This window comes from Oncorhynchus kisutch, linkage group LG1, assembly GCF_002021735.2.
Source record: "Oncorhynchus kisutch isolate 150728-3 linkage group LG1, Okis_V2, whole genome shotgun sequence".
Taxonomy (NCBI): Eukaryota; Metazoa; Chordata; class Actinopteri; order Salmoniformes; family Salmonidae; genus Oncorhynchus; species Oncorhynchus kisutch.
Window position 1 is genome coordinate 61889317 of NC_034174.2, and position 13702 is coordinate 61903018.

Below are 13702 nucleotides of genomic sequence, written 5' to 3' on the forward strand. Positions count from 1 at the left end.
AACAGGTCGTCAGCCTGCCACGCAGTCTCCTCTTGGAGTGCAATGTAATCGGCCATGATCAGTGTCCAAAAATGCAGATTACCGATTGTTATGAAAACTTGAAATCGGCCCGAATTAAATCGGCCATTCCGATTAATCGGTCGACCTCTAGTCATGACTTACTTGATTTAAACCCTTGGGGAGCATAGATCATCCACATAATAATAATATTATAACAACTGAATAATACCGCAACTAATAAGCTTCTTTAAAAGGCCTTTGAGAGAATGTGCCTTTGGTGTTACCTTCCTCTTTTCCCTTAGTTTAGCTGCCTCTTTAGGGTGGTTGAAGCGGAACATGTTGGTTCTCCCCAGTAGGACAACAGCACCTATCAAACACAATAGAACAATAAACATTGAATAAAGGTAATAAGGGGGGGAAAAAAAATACTTCTTAAATGACTAGAGATGAGTAAATGTGGGATTGGACATTCACAGAACAATCATTGTGTTGGCTGCCGGGAACACACTGTCGTACACGTCGATCCAGAGCATCCCAAACATGCTCAATCTGTGACATGTCTGGTGAGTATGCGGGCCATGTAAGAACTAGGTCATTTTCAGCTTCCAGGAATTGTGTACAGATCCTTGCAACATTATCATGCTGAAACATGGTGATGGCGGCAGATGAATGGCACGACAATAGGCCTCAGGATCTCGTCACGGTATCGCTGTACATTAAAAATTGCCATCAATAAAATGCAATTGTGTTTGTTGTCCATACCATATCCCCACCATGGGGCACCATGGGACACAACGTTGACATCAGCAAACCGCTCGCCCACACACGTGGTCTGGGGTTATGAGGGCGGTTAGACGTACTGCCAAATCCAGACAATCCAAATAATGTGCGACCAAAAGCGCATACCTTGGTTTAGTGGGGAGGCTTCTGTCACTTGCACTCCATTCACAGAGCACTGGGCCCCATTGAGTGGAACCAGGGTGACGGTGCCAGTCTGGTTCGCAAACATGCAGTGTTCACTCTCCAGGTCCAGCCCATGGAGAACTACAGAGAGGATGAGAGGGAAAGACAGTGTATATATTACCATTATGAATTGTTTCTTTGTCCCGATTTGTAGCAAAGTATGACAGCGGATAGAGTATGTCACAGAGGCCACTCACCAATGTCCTGAACAGTCGACGCATCGTCTCGACCAACGTATGTCCTGCCCTCCTGGGACAAAAATGAAAGCGATACAGTATGTCAAGTCCATGTAAATTCTATTTAAGTTTAAAAGGAGGACATATTAACTTGTGAATCAATCTGAGAGAAAAAAAACTACTTGTAAAAATAATCAAATCAACTGTGACTGACCTTTAGATGGTAGAGGATGATGCCAGTACTTAGGAGGTCGTCGTCGATACCAATTAGATGAGGCAACTCCGAATCAAGGACGACACCGATTCCCTCTTTCCTCAGGGCAAGGGTTTCTTCCTGTAAAGACGAGATCAATGAAAGACAGATACCCAATCATTAGGAACTCATTGAGGTTTCTGACTTAGAAGTCAATTAAAATTTCACAGCTGACTATAAAAAAAAAGGTATATAACCAGAGTGCTTCTGTGAGCTAAATTGAATTAGACATTTTATACAAATATATACCCACTCACCTTGAGAATGTTCTGAGTTTCATTCCACTTGTTAGTCCACTCCTTGGTTAACTCCAACACCTATGACAGAAATAGCACAAAAATGATGTATTGAATATCAAAGATGAGATCACATCACTAACTTGCTGAAAATGGTTGACCTGTTTGTTTATTGATTTGAGGAATAACACACCGCACTTGCAAAGTGTCGATAGCTTATTTCGGGTAATCGGGTTTATTTTTTTACTCTAAAAAGGAACAATCCACATGGCCTTACTCTGGCTTCATTCTGGTGTAGTTTCTCCTCCATACTCAGAGCAGTGGGTGAATCCAGAAGTGCAATCTGAAAAGGATGAAAACCAACCAACAATCAATACATTATTGAATCACACCTCAATACTCTAAGTCAGTGCGATCTAGTTAGATTAGATGGGACATTTAAAACACAACAAGGTCATAGGCCAGTAGCTGGAAAGGTGGACATGTTAAATTTCAATAAAACATAATGTTCTATTTATGCATTAGAAAAATGTGCCCATAAATTAACAAAATAGATGTTTGCTATACCCATTTGTATACAGTAACAGTTTTTTTTACATAATTTGTAAGGCAGTGTATTGAAGAGCTGTTTTGTTTATGAAATAAATACACTTGAAGGGCCAGAGAAAATGTTGTAGTGGACAGGATAGTTGAGTTCCAATGCCCTAAACTATCAACACACACACACACACACAAAACAATTCAGATCAGTGTGACAAATCCCCCACCTGGTTTCCCTGGACCAAAAGGGCCTTCAGCCGGGCGATTTCAGCCCTGAGCTCTCGGATGAGCTTGACGTTGAAGTCCTCGTTGATAGTGGGCTTGTTGATGATATTCTTGGCGCGGTTGGCGTAGCGCAGAGTGCTCAGCGTCTCGCCGTAGTTGACGTCAGCAGGTGAAATGGCTGCAGCAAACAAGAGCAAAACATCTTTGAAACCTTTGTCGTACTACAAAACACTTTTACATTTGCCGTGTCCTAATGTTGTATCTTTGACTGCAAACATACCACAGATATTTAGCTTATGGCCACTCGCCACACTTAAGCGTCTTATACATAAAGGTCAGCCTTAACAAGTGTTTAGAAAGCCATGTTCTCAAATTCTAGCACCAAGTACACTGGACTAGGAACCCAGAAATGTCTGAAAAGCACATTCATGCTTCTTGCTGTGGTAAAATTGTAAAAAAATTGGGGTCCCTATTGTTTTATGGCAAACACTGCAGATCGAGGTAACCTCCCCATCCCGCCCCCCCCTGGATCCCTTTTCCCCTGAGCTGAAGAGCCTAATCACATTATGCGCATGATAGGACTGCCAGAGTTAAATCAGTTAACTTTGTGTGATTTTAGTGTGTTGAAAATACACTGAAAACGTCCAAAATACATAATCTATACAGCTAAAATGTACAATGACATGTTGACTGTAGCAAAGTTTCCATCCAATTGGAAAAATATTTTAATGAGAATATTCTAAAATCCTCAAACAAAATATGAGAAGTTTTACACCAGGGGTGTGTTTCCACCAAACAAACTTCTTGCAGATAAATGTCACGACTTACGCCGAAGTTGGTGCCTCTCCTTGTTCAGGCGGCGTTCTAGCTGCCACCGATCTACTTTTCGTTTTCCATTTGTCTCGTCTTGATTGTACACACCTGCTTCCCATTTAGTTATAATTTATTCCCTATTTAACCCTCTGGTTCCCACATGGTTTTGTGTGTGATTGTTCTTTGTTTAGTGTTTTACTTCTGTGAGCTGGTGTGTTTCCCTGAGTGGAATTGTTGGTTGTTTCTTTTCAAGTAAAGTACGTATTTTACTCAGTTCTGTGTCCCGCACCTGACTCCATCCTACCGCTGCACACTGACACATGACAATAAAAGTCAGTGCGTGCTGACGTAGTGCACACAAAATTCCCTTTTTCGCTTAAGTTTTCATGCACTGAATAAAAATCTAAAAGTTCAATACATTTCCAACTCACAGATAGTTTTGTCACAAAACTGTGGCATTAAATATCAAATGTGCTTACTCTGGTCTTGCAGTTAAATAGCAAATGTGCACATTTTTGAGCAGATGGTGTTAAACTTTAGGATAGTCTACCTGTGTTTAGTTTAAATCAAAGCATATATTTTGCCTCGTGGAACATGCAGTTTTGGCCACATGAGAAAATATATATATTTTGCACCATCATGCTAAACTCGCATATAAGTTTTTTTTGTTGTCTTAAAGTAAAAAGTTATACTATCATATTAGATGATATCTTGCAGACATTGATTAAGCTTTGATCCAACTTTATTAAACGAGCACCATTCGTTTAATAAATAGCCTGTTCTCTATGAGTAAAGCAGAGACTGTGCTTAAAGTAGAGAATCCCGCACATGTGCAGAAGCTTCGGGACCTTGAGCTGTCAGGAAGAAGGGCCCAGAAAAGTCAGATCCGCAGCAATGCCGTTGTTTTATCCCAGTAAGAAGCATAGCTGGCTCAGGATCTAATCTAGAGATATATTCATGAGAATCCAGGATTCCCCTTATATACTGAAGTGGACAGATAAAAACCAGGGTTCCGAGTCCGGTGTATTTGGGGCTTTTCAAGGGGAGGATTGGAAACATTTGATTAAATGCAAGACATTTTGCATTATTAAGGACTCACTAGCGATCATGATGGTCTTGGAGTTGCCTCCCAGGCTGTCTTTGAGGAGCCACGTTAGCACAGAGTCTCTGTAAGGCACAAACACCTGCTTCTTCTTCAAGTTGGTGTTCACTCCGTCCTGGCTCAGGTCCGCTGGACCAAGACAGGGGAAAGATTTCAGATCAATCAATAAGAAAAATAATTGGCACTTCAGGCAGGCTAGCCTGCAAACACTCAAAGTATTTGATAGATTTCAAGTTGTATTTGAATCCAGGTCTGATCAATAGGTAAATCAACAGAGAGAAGAAAACTCACGACTCTGCATACTCCGTAGAAGTAAGACATTGGAACACTACTGTGGTTCAAATATTGTAAGGAGAAAACATTGTGGCCTGCATAATCAAGCTAAAAGACATTGCCAGATAAGGGTTTTTATTCCATACAAAAAATATATTATTATGCGACTTTAATGAATATGTCCTCATATCTGCTGTCTCATTGATATTACAGTTGGTATAACAGTTACCCACCTAGAGCGGAGATGACGTTGCCCAGAGTGACCAGTGACTTGTTGATGTTGCCGCCCTCCTTGAGCCGGACTCCCGTGGCACAGGTGGCATCCGCTCTCTCGCTGCCCGCCAAGTCCACCAGGTGGATTTGACTGATCGTCTCGCAGGGCATCTCTGCATCAAACTTAGCCTGGAGAGGAAGGAAGTCTGATGAAGACCTTTGAGTCGAAATGTTGCGCTTAAACTGTGGGTGCGATCTATTTTTCCTAGAATGGTTAAGTGCCTCACACAGATGCTATTATTGGCAACCCCTTTAATGGCATTGATTGGCTAGGAGTCCACTCACTTCGTAACTGAATCAGTCCCTAACTAACAAACAAGGACAACTACACTGCGGCCCTTGTGCACTGGAGTTGAGCATTCCTGGAGTAGCGGTAGCTAGCCTAGCGGTAGCATTAGCTCGCCGAGAGGCCCACCTGGGTGAAGTTGATGGTGAAGATGGCGTGCGAGCGGCTGCTGGTGTCGTTCATGCCCGTGGCGGCTGTGGTGCGGTTGATGTTGCCCGCCTCCATCAGCTCCTCCACGTCATGATAGTTCTGCACCAAGTGCTTGGACAGGTCTGGGGTCAGATTGGATTAACACATTAGTTCATAATATGGAGAGACAGACATCCACTGTTTAAATTAGAGCTCGACCGATTAATCGGCATGGCCGATTAATTAGGGTCGATTTCATAACAAATCGGTAAACTCCATTTTGGACACCGATTATGGACGATTACATTGCATTCCACAAGGAAACTGCATGGAAGGTTGACCACCTGTTACGCAAGTACAGCATGGAGCCAAGGTAAGTTGCTAGCTAGCATTAAACTTATCTTATAAAAAACAATCAATCTTCACATAATCACTAGTTAACCTAGTAATATCATCAACCATGTGTAGTTAACTACCTTGTCCTGCATTGTATATAATCAATGCGTTGCCTGTTAATTTATCATTAAATCACAGCCTACTTCGCCAAACGGGTGATGATTTATCAAAAACGCATTCGCAAAAAAAGCACAATCGTTGCACGAATGTACCTAACCATAAACATCAATGCCTTTCTTAAAATCAATACACAGAAGTATATTTTTTAAACCTGCATATTTAGTTAAAAGAAATTCATGTTAGCAGGCAATATTAAACTAGGGAAATTGTGTCACTTCTCTTGCGTTCATTGCACGCAGCGTCAGGGTATATGAAACAGTTTGGGCCGCCTGGCTCGTTGCGAACTAATTTGCCAGAAATGTACGTAATTATGACATAACATTGAAGGTTGTGCAATGTAACAGCAATAGTTAGACTTTGTGTTGCCACCCGTTCGATAAAATATGGAACGGTTCTGTATTTCACTGAAAGAATAAATGTTTTGTTTTTTAATTGTTCGTTTACGGATTTGACTATATTAATGACCAAAGGATCGTATATTTCTGTGTTTATTATATTATAATTAAGACTATGATTTTATACTTGACTGAGCAGTCTGACAGCGGTGGTAGGCAGCAGCAAGCTCGTAAGCAGTCATTCAAACTTTACTGCGTTTGCTAGCAGCTCTTAGCAATACTTGAAGCACAGCGCGGTTTATGACTTCAAGCCTATCAACTCCTGAGATTAAAGTGCCTTTTAGAACATCCAATAGTCAAAGGTATATGAAATACAAATGGTATAGAGAGAACTAGTCGGTGTGTCATAATTCCTATAATAACTACAACCTAAAACCTCTTAACTGCGAATATTGAAGAACTGGGAATATTGAACCACCAGCTTTCATGTTCTGAGAAAGGAACATAAACATCAGCTTTTTTACATGGCACATATTGCACTTTTACTTTCTTCTCCAACACTGTTTTTGCATTATTTAAACCAAATTGAGCATGTTTCATTATTGATTTGAGATTTTATGTATATATTAAGTTAAAATGAAAAAGTGTTAATTCAGTATGGTTGTAATTGTTAACAGAATTATTATTATTAACAAAAAATAAAAATAAATAAAATTGTGCAATTAATCTGTATAGGCTATTTTTGGTCCTCCAATAACTGGTATCGGCGTTGAAAAATGCTAATCGGTCGACCTCTAGTTTTAATGAGTTTGGGAGCCATCGTTCTGGCTGAGACAGGTCTGGGGTCAGATTGGATTAACACAGGGAGTTCATATACAGAGATATCCACTGTTATAATTAGCTTGGGAGCCATCATTCTGCCTTACAGACAGGTGTGGGATCAGTCTTAGAATGAATAGAGAAAATACAGTATGGAAGACCAAATTAGGTCCCTTATGTCCATATTGATTATGATCCAAAAATAATAACGTCTTACCTTCCACGTAGGGTCCATCTTTTGGGTGCTCCCTCACCCTCAGGTTGTAGGTTTCGGTAGACTTCCTCCTGAGCAGGTCCCTGACACGTTCATTGTAAATCTCCAGGTAGCTGATGACAATGAGAGGATAAAGAGGTCATTCAGAGGTCAAGTTTAGCCTGATGACATCTACCAATTATTTATTATTATTATGGGACCCTTTTTGTCATCTCTTGGATGAGGTACAAATTGCTGGAACATCTATTGATCATGTGCAATCCCTTTTTAATATATTTAAAAAGTGTTCACTGAGCCACCATTGAAAATGAAAGATCCACCCATTTTGAATGTTATATAGTTTTTGTGCATCTCTGAACGACGTTCTATCGATTCCCGGGGTCATTTAATGTTTTCATGTGTATTGGACCTATTGCCACTCAAACAGGTAGAAATACAGCCAGTGTATGACAGGTTTCGCATCATATGATGCAAAACGCATCACACAAGCTGTGACAACCTGTTATGAAAGTTATATCATCTTGACATTTTTATTGCTGACATGCTCAACATTTTGGGACAGTATCAACAGTGGACTAATGCAACAAATACCAAAATATTGTTTGAGTGGATTATTCCTTTAAGCTTCTTAATTAATTATTCAAAATATTCCAGGGAATAACAATGGATACAGTTTTCTTACCTGACCTCGGTGCGGAATGAGGCCTCATCCCAACGAGTCATCCCAGCAATCCGGCTGAACAGACCCTCACATATCCGTGGAATGAGACCAGCATCTCCCTGATGAAAAGTCAATCCATAGAGCAAACGCTTAATCAAACGCAGAAGTTAAGTTCACGATAAGTCTGACAACGATTGACCCTGTTCAGTGGCCGACTGGACTGAGGAAACCTGTTGATATGTTACAGAACAGTTCTTTAAAATAATCCATTACTCATTACAGGAAGACTCTAAATATGTCACATTTGGCTTTAGTCTTTCTCCAAAACAAGAGTCCACAGAGAAAACTGACACTATGAACTTTGTACTTTCCCCTAATCGCTTTCCCCTAGACTTGTGAAAGCAAAACTGGACTGTCGGAGCCTTCGTTCGTTACTGTGATATTTGCTTAGGGTCTCCACGACTGATTGAAGTCCCAATAGTCTGATAACAAAAACAGCCCCTTTGAGTAAGCAAATGTTGTGGAAAGTTCCAGAAATGTCATAAACAAAGTAGACCCGATGGTTGTACATTATGCAGTACCAGTCAAAAGTTCGGACACACCTACTCATTCAAGGGATTTTCTTTATTTTTCCTATTTTCTACATGCTTTTCCAACAGTCTTGAAGGAGTTCCCACATATGCTGAGCACTTTTTGACTGCTTTTCCTTCACTCTGCAGTCCAACTCATCCCAAACCATCTCAGTTGGGTTGAAGTCGGGTGATTGTGGAGGCCACGTCATCTGATTCACCACTCTCCTTCTTGGTCAAATAGCCCTTTCACAGCCTGGAGGTGTGTTTTGGGTCATTGTCCTGTTGAAAAACAAATGATAGTGGGTCTAAGTGCAAACCAGATAGGATGGCGCATTGTTGCAGAATGCTGTGGTAGCCATGCTGGTTAAGTGTTTCTTGAATTCTAAATAAGTCACTGACAGTGTCACCAGCAAAGCACCACCATACCACCTCCATGCTTCACAGTGGGAAATACACATGCGGAGATCATCAGTTCACCTACTCTGCGTCTCACAAAGACACAGCGGTTGGAACCAAAAATCGCAAATTTGGACTTATCAGACCAAAGGACAGTTTTCCACCGGTCTAATGTCCATTGCTCGTGTTTCTTGGCCCAAGCAAGTCACTTCTTATTGGTGTCCTTTAGTAGTGGTTTCTTAGCAGCAGTTCAACCATGAAGGCCTGATTCACGCAGTGTCCTCTGAACAGTTGATGTTGAGATGTGTCTGCTACTTAAACTCCGAAGCATTTATTTGGGCTGCAATCTGAGGTGCAGTTTACTCTAATGAACTAATCCTCTGCAGCAAATCTGGGTATTCCTTTCCTGTGGTGGTCCACATGAGAGACAGTTTCATCATAGTTCTTAATGGATTTTGCAACTGCACTTGAAGAAACCTTCAAAGTTCTTGAAATGTTCCATATGGACTGACCTTTGTATCATAAAGTAATGATGGACTGTCGTTTCTCTTTGCTCATTTGAGCTGTTCTTGCGATAATATGGACTTGGTCTTTTACCAAATAGGGCTCCTCTGTATACCACCCCTACCTTGTCACAACACAACTGATTGGCTCAAACTCATTAAGAAGGAAAATAATTCCACAAATGAACTTTTAAGAAGGTACACCTATTAATTTAAATGCATCCCAGGTGACTACCTTATGAAGCTGGTTGAAAGAATGCCAAGACTGTGCAAAGCTGTCATCAAGGCCAAGGGCGGCTACTTTGAAGAATCTCAAATATAAAATCTATTTTAATTTGTTTAACACTTTTTTGGGGTTACTACATGATTCCATAGGTGTTATTTCATAGTTGATGTCTTCACCATTATTCTACAATGTAGAAAATAGTCACACAAAAAACTTTTGACTGGTACTGTATATTTAAACATTCCACAACGTTGTGCCCTGCTGAACACAGCCCAGTCTTTGATTTGGGAATCCAGGACCTGTATTCATAAAGCGTCTCAGAGTAGGAGTGCTTTTTTAGATAATTATGAATAAGATTATATAGACAAGGGGGACCTGATCCGAGATCAGCACTCCTACTCCGATATGTTTTATGACCACAGGCCAAGAAAGGGAATGTTCGTCTCACTGGATTTCCCATCATGGTGTAGGACTTCCCCGAGCCGGTCTGGCCGTAGGCGAAGATGCAGGCGTTATAGCCTTGGAACGCAGCCTTGAGGACATCTGAGCCCAGGTCTTTGAACACCTACAAAGGAAGAGGGCAAACATGGGCTTGTTCAAAAAGGTAAAATGTTCAGAGCGTTGGCAAATTGGAATGTAGCTGATATGAATCACAATGACAGGGACTCATTTGTTCCAAACAGTACATTTAGATCTGAATGGTCTGTACAGTTGCGGCAACCTGAACAGGCCCCAGATCTAACTAGCTAAAACAGATCTCACTTTAAGCAGTCAGTGAAAGAAAGAAACTAGCCAATACAGCACAAACTCAAAAATATGGAATTTATGCATGCAAAATGTTAACATATTTATAACAGTTAACTCATAGGCTGTGTTACTGTTGATACTGCACTGACATTATGCCAGGGGTGAAAGTGAGCCAGTTGAACATAAGCCTTTCACAATAATTAAAACAAAGATTCCAAGAAAACTCTATCATTACCGCATTGTCACCCACCTGAAAAATTAGCAAATGGACTTGAAAACGTGTGGAATACGCTCCAAAATGCGATGCGGTTGGGCAATAACACATTTTGCAAAGACAGAAGAGTGGCTGTGACCGAGATGCACGTGGACAGACGCAGCAATTCAGGCTACAAGTGTAAGCCTGACCAAAAACGATCACTGAATGTCATTCATGGTGTTTTGTTTTGTTACAGATGTCTCTTTCCATTATTCTAATGGCGGGTGCACAGTATGCAGTCAGGAATTATTTTAGAGTAGCGGAATGTGCGCAGGTAACCAGGCTTACAGGAGCGTTTTCATCCGATTGTTTGATAATCAGATGAAAACATAATGACTGGTTATGTTAATGCCACGTTAAAAATAAATACATTCAAATGAAACAGGTCTTTACCAATTGGCCCACAGAGATCTTAACAGGGATTATATAAGTCATTCTGTTTAGGCCTCCAAAAACAAAATGTGCGCATGTGAGAAGGTACTGAACCAGAAATTAAATCTACTTTGACCCCTGTATGATGAAATATTATGATAAAAATAAAATAAAAAGTTGCACAACTGTAAGTCATAACTTATGTCTGAAGCTAGTGAGTCAACATGTAGACTAACAGAACATTAGCAAACTGCTTTGACTCAAACTTCCATCCATAACAAAAATGTCCTACAAGTAAAATAAATAAATGTAATGACCCCTGAACAGAGGCAAATGTAAGCTGCTTTGACTATAAATCGGATTTGGACAACAACAAAAACGTGAGAAAAAAACAAAAAACAGAAAGTGTTAGTCCAGATCACATTTTCCGACCAAAATATGACATTTACCTTTTCTTGAGAGACAAAAGTGTTGCTTTTACTGTCGGCGGAATCATAGGAGAAGTCATAGGTGAAGGTTTTTTTTCTCTCCCTCATCGAATCGCCGGAAATGCCATCTGGTATCTAATGAAATAGAACAAAATAGGCTGAAATATACTGTAAACACAAAGCTGAGTGCAATTGTATTTATTTAACCTTTATTTAACTAGGCAATTCAATTAAAAACTAATTCTTATTTACAATGACGGCCTACCCCGTCCGAACCCTAATCCGGACGACGCTCGGCCAATTGTGTGCCGCCCTTTGGGACTCCCAATATCACAGCCGGTTGTGATACAGTCTGGAATCGAACCAGGGTCTGTCGTGACACCACTAGCACTGAGATGTAGTGCCTTAGACCGCTGTGACTCTCAGGAGCCCCGAACACAAGGCATGTTCACTGATCATATGTTAAGACCAAATAATTAAATAAACTGATGAAATAGAACTAGTATTAAAAAATAATATTCAATAACACATTATGCTAAACATCTGCCAAACAGAAAGAAATACAGGCCTAGCTATGGGTTAATTGATTATTATTGTAGAAAGGCTGTTTAAAACTTAAAATTACCCTCAAGTTTGTAATGGTGGTCTTGTCCCCTTTTATTTCAATTATGTTTTTGGCAGTCAAATCCTTCTCCCTGTAAAAATAAAAACATAAAACAGGTTAATACTTCCAAATAATTAAGCTTTCCCTTTCTGAGCCAAACCATGATGCAACAGAGACAGTGAACCAATGAAGGAGCATCAGAGTAAGAAAAGTATTACTTTCAGGTTGTACCACATTGCAGTACTTTGTGATTCACAAATTGGACCAACAAGAAAGGTACCTGTTACATTAGCAACAAAAGACAAGATATTAAACAAATTTACTGTGACTATTTACTTCATCTATTATGTTGGGCATCGTCATCTTTGTAGAAGACTACATTCTCTCTAAGATGGGGCCGTCTGGGATCTGGAAGAATGCCCCAACTGAATCCTCTCAGTTCTTATTTGCTTAATTGATCACTAGAAGTCTGGAGGAAATGTTTCTTGGTATGACTCTTCCTAGTCCCTCTGTGGAAGTATTCAGTTCAAGCTTTAATTATTAGTGGCCTTTCCAGTAAGACATACTGGAATTAAATAAAACTGTACGAACAGATTACCATCAACACGATGCCAACTGGATCAGGTTATACTCTGGGCTGCTTGGTCAAAAAAAATGTGTGAAAGGTTACTTCCTTCAGAATCCTTCCTTGTTTTTCCACAGGTGCATAGTGCATCTTACTTATTTGGCATCTGTACATCATATTTCACACACCCACATTTAACATAGGTGTGTAGAGTAAGTGGCAGGGTGGTTGTCTTCTGTCATGCAGCTATGTATGTATGTATCCTATTTACTGTTGGAAATAGTTTGTCAGAAAAGTATTAAGGCGTCCCATAATCCCAGGGTGGCTGCCAATACTAACTCCCAATACCAGACACAGCACAGCCATGATAGCTCTAGTTCCTACTCTTCGTGTTTGCTTTGTTGGTTAAACTTGTTCACCCGTCAACTTGCCAGCTGTCTGCTGCCTAAAATAATGTTTGTGTGCCAACATCCAGGCGTTCTTATTGGTGGTTTAGCAAGAGGGTGTGTGGAGGGCTCGTGTTCCTTTGAGTGCGGTTGGCATTTACATCCCAAATGCTGTAACCCGTTACATTTTGGAAGAGACACTTGTGGCAACGTCAGTGTTTGTTATGACACGTATATTAAGCAGTGTTCCTGCAACATGGCCAGTCATATGATGCCAGTCAAATTAGAGTGCATTAAACTGTTAGAAGTTAGAACTGGTTACAATGTATCACAGTGAACCAGTGTCCAGCCGAGCGCCTCTCTTAAAATGAAACAATATAACCATTAGTAACAACAATAGCAGCATTTGTTCGTTTTTGTTTGTTTAGTATGTTTTCTGATTTACTTACCGTCTGTTCATAGGCCTGAGCCGGACAGCCACCCGCACCGATGCCATTGCACATCCCCTTTCTGTCTGCTTCACCTGTTACTAGATCCAGTTGTCCTTGAAAGGCACAACCCAATCGTGTTAAGTACAAATAAATGTGGCAAGCGCGTTTCTGTATATTGAGTATGTGTCCAGTTCCCTCTGTACCTCCCGACCGGTTGCACACAGAGCCAAGGTTACTTTCAAAAGAAGAGCGCTAGCTACTTGTGCTCCCTCCTGAGACCTGAGCGTGCCATTTATATTAGCCTGCACAGAAAAATAACAAAATTCACTGTGTCATCCGTTAGTAAATCACAAAGCTGATACGAGTAGTCGGAGAGGACAAAATACATTCGTGGGGAAAATA

The 13702-nt window shown here is 40.6% G+C and overlaps 1 protein-coding gene across 14 annotated transcripts in view; it reads right to left on the minus strand.

Moving 5' to 3' along the window:
• LOC109889809 (kinesin-like protein KIF16B) overlaps positions 1 to 13693 on the minus strand; it is a 30044-nt gene extending 16351 nt beyond the window's left edge. For 10 of the 14 annotated variants that reach the window (XR_004210626.1, XM_031828966.1, XM_031828960.1 and 7 more), the window contains exons 1-16: positions 13319 to 13693; positions 11940 to 12009; positions 11336 to 11449; positions 9960 to 10076; positions 7836 to 7933; positions 7157 to 7266; positions 5270 to 5412; positions 4815 to 4983; positions 4306 to 4437; positions 2396 to 2571; positions 1906 to 1971; positions 1650 to 1709; positions 1354 to 1473; positions 1161 to 1212; positions 907 to 1044; positions 285 to 367 (exon numbers count right to left, since the gene is read on the minus strand). Coding sequence is in view for 12 of the 14 variants with exons in the window: in XM_031828966.1 (XP_031684826.1) it covers positions 285 to 367; positions 907 to 1044; positions 1161 to 1212; positions 1354 to 1473; positions 1650 to 1709; positions 1906 to 1971; positions 2396 to 2571; positions 4306 to 4437; positions 4815 to 4983; positions 5270 to 5412; positions 7157 to 7266; positions 7836 to 7933; positions 9960 to 10076; positions 11336 to 11449; positions 11940 to 12009; positions 13319 to 13365 (1695 nt within the window). In the remaining 2 variants the exon portion in view is untranslated. The remainder of the gene's footprint in view (positions 1 to 284; positions 368 to 906; positions 1045 to 1160; positions 1213 to 1353; positions 1474 to 1649; positions 1710 to 1905; positions 1972 to 2395; positions 2572 to 4305; positions 4438 to 4814; positions 4984 to 5269; positions 5413 to 7156; positions 7267 to 7835; positions 7934 to 9959; positions 10077 to 11335; positions 11450 to 11939; positions 12010 to 13318) is intronic. The other 4 variants (XR_004210637.1, XM_020481592.2, XM_020481582.2 and 1 more) reach the window with 2 other exon arrangements.
• Between the last annotated feature and the right edge of the window lie 9 nt (positions 13694 to 13702).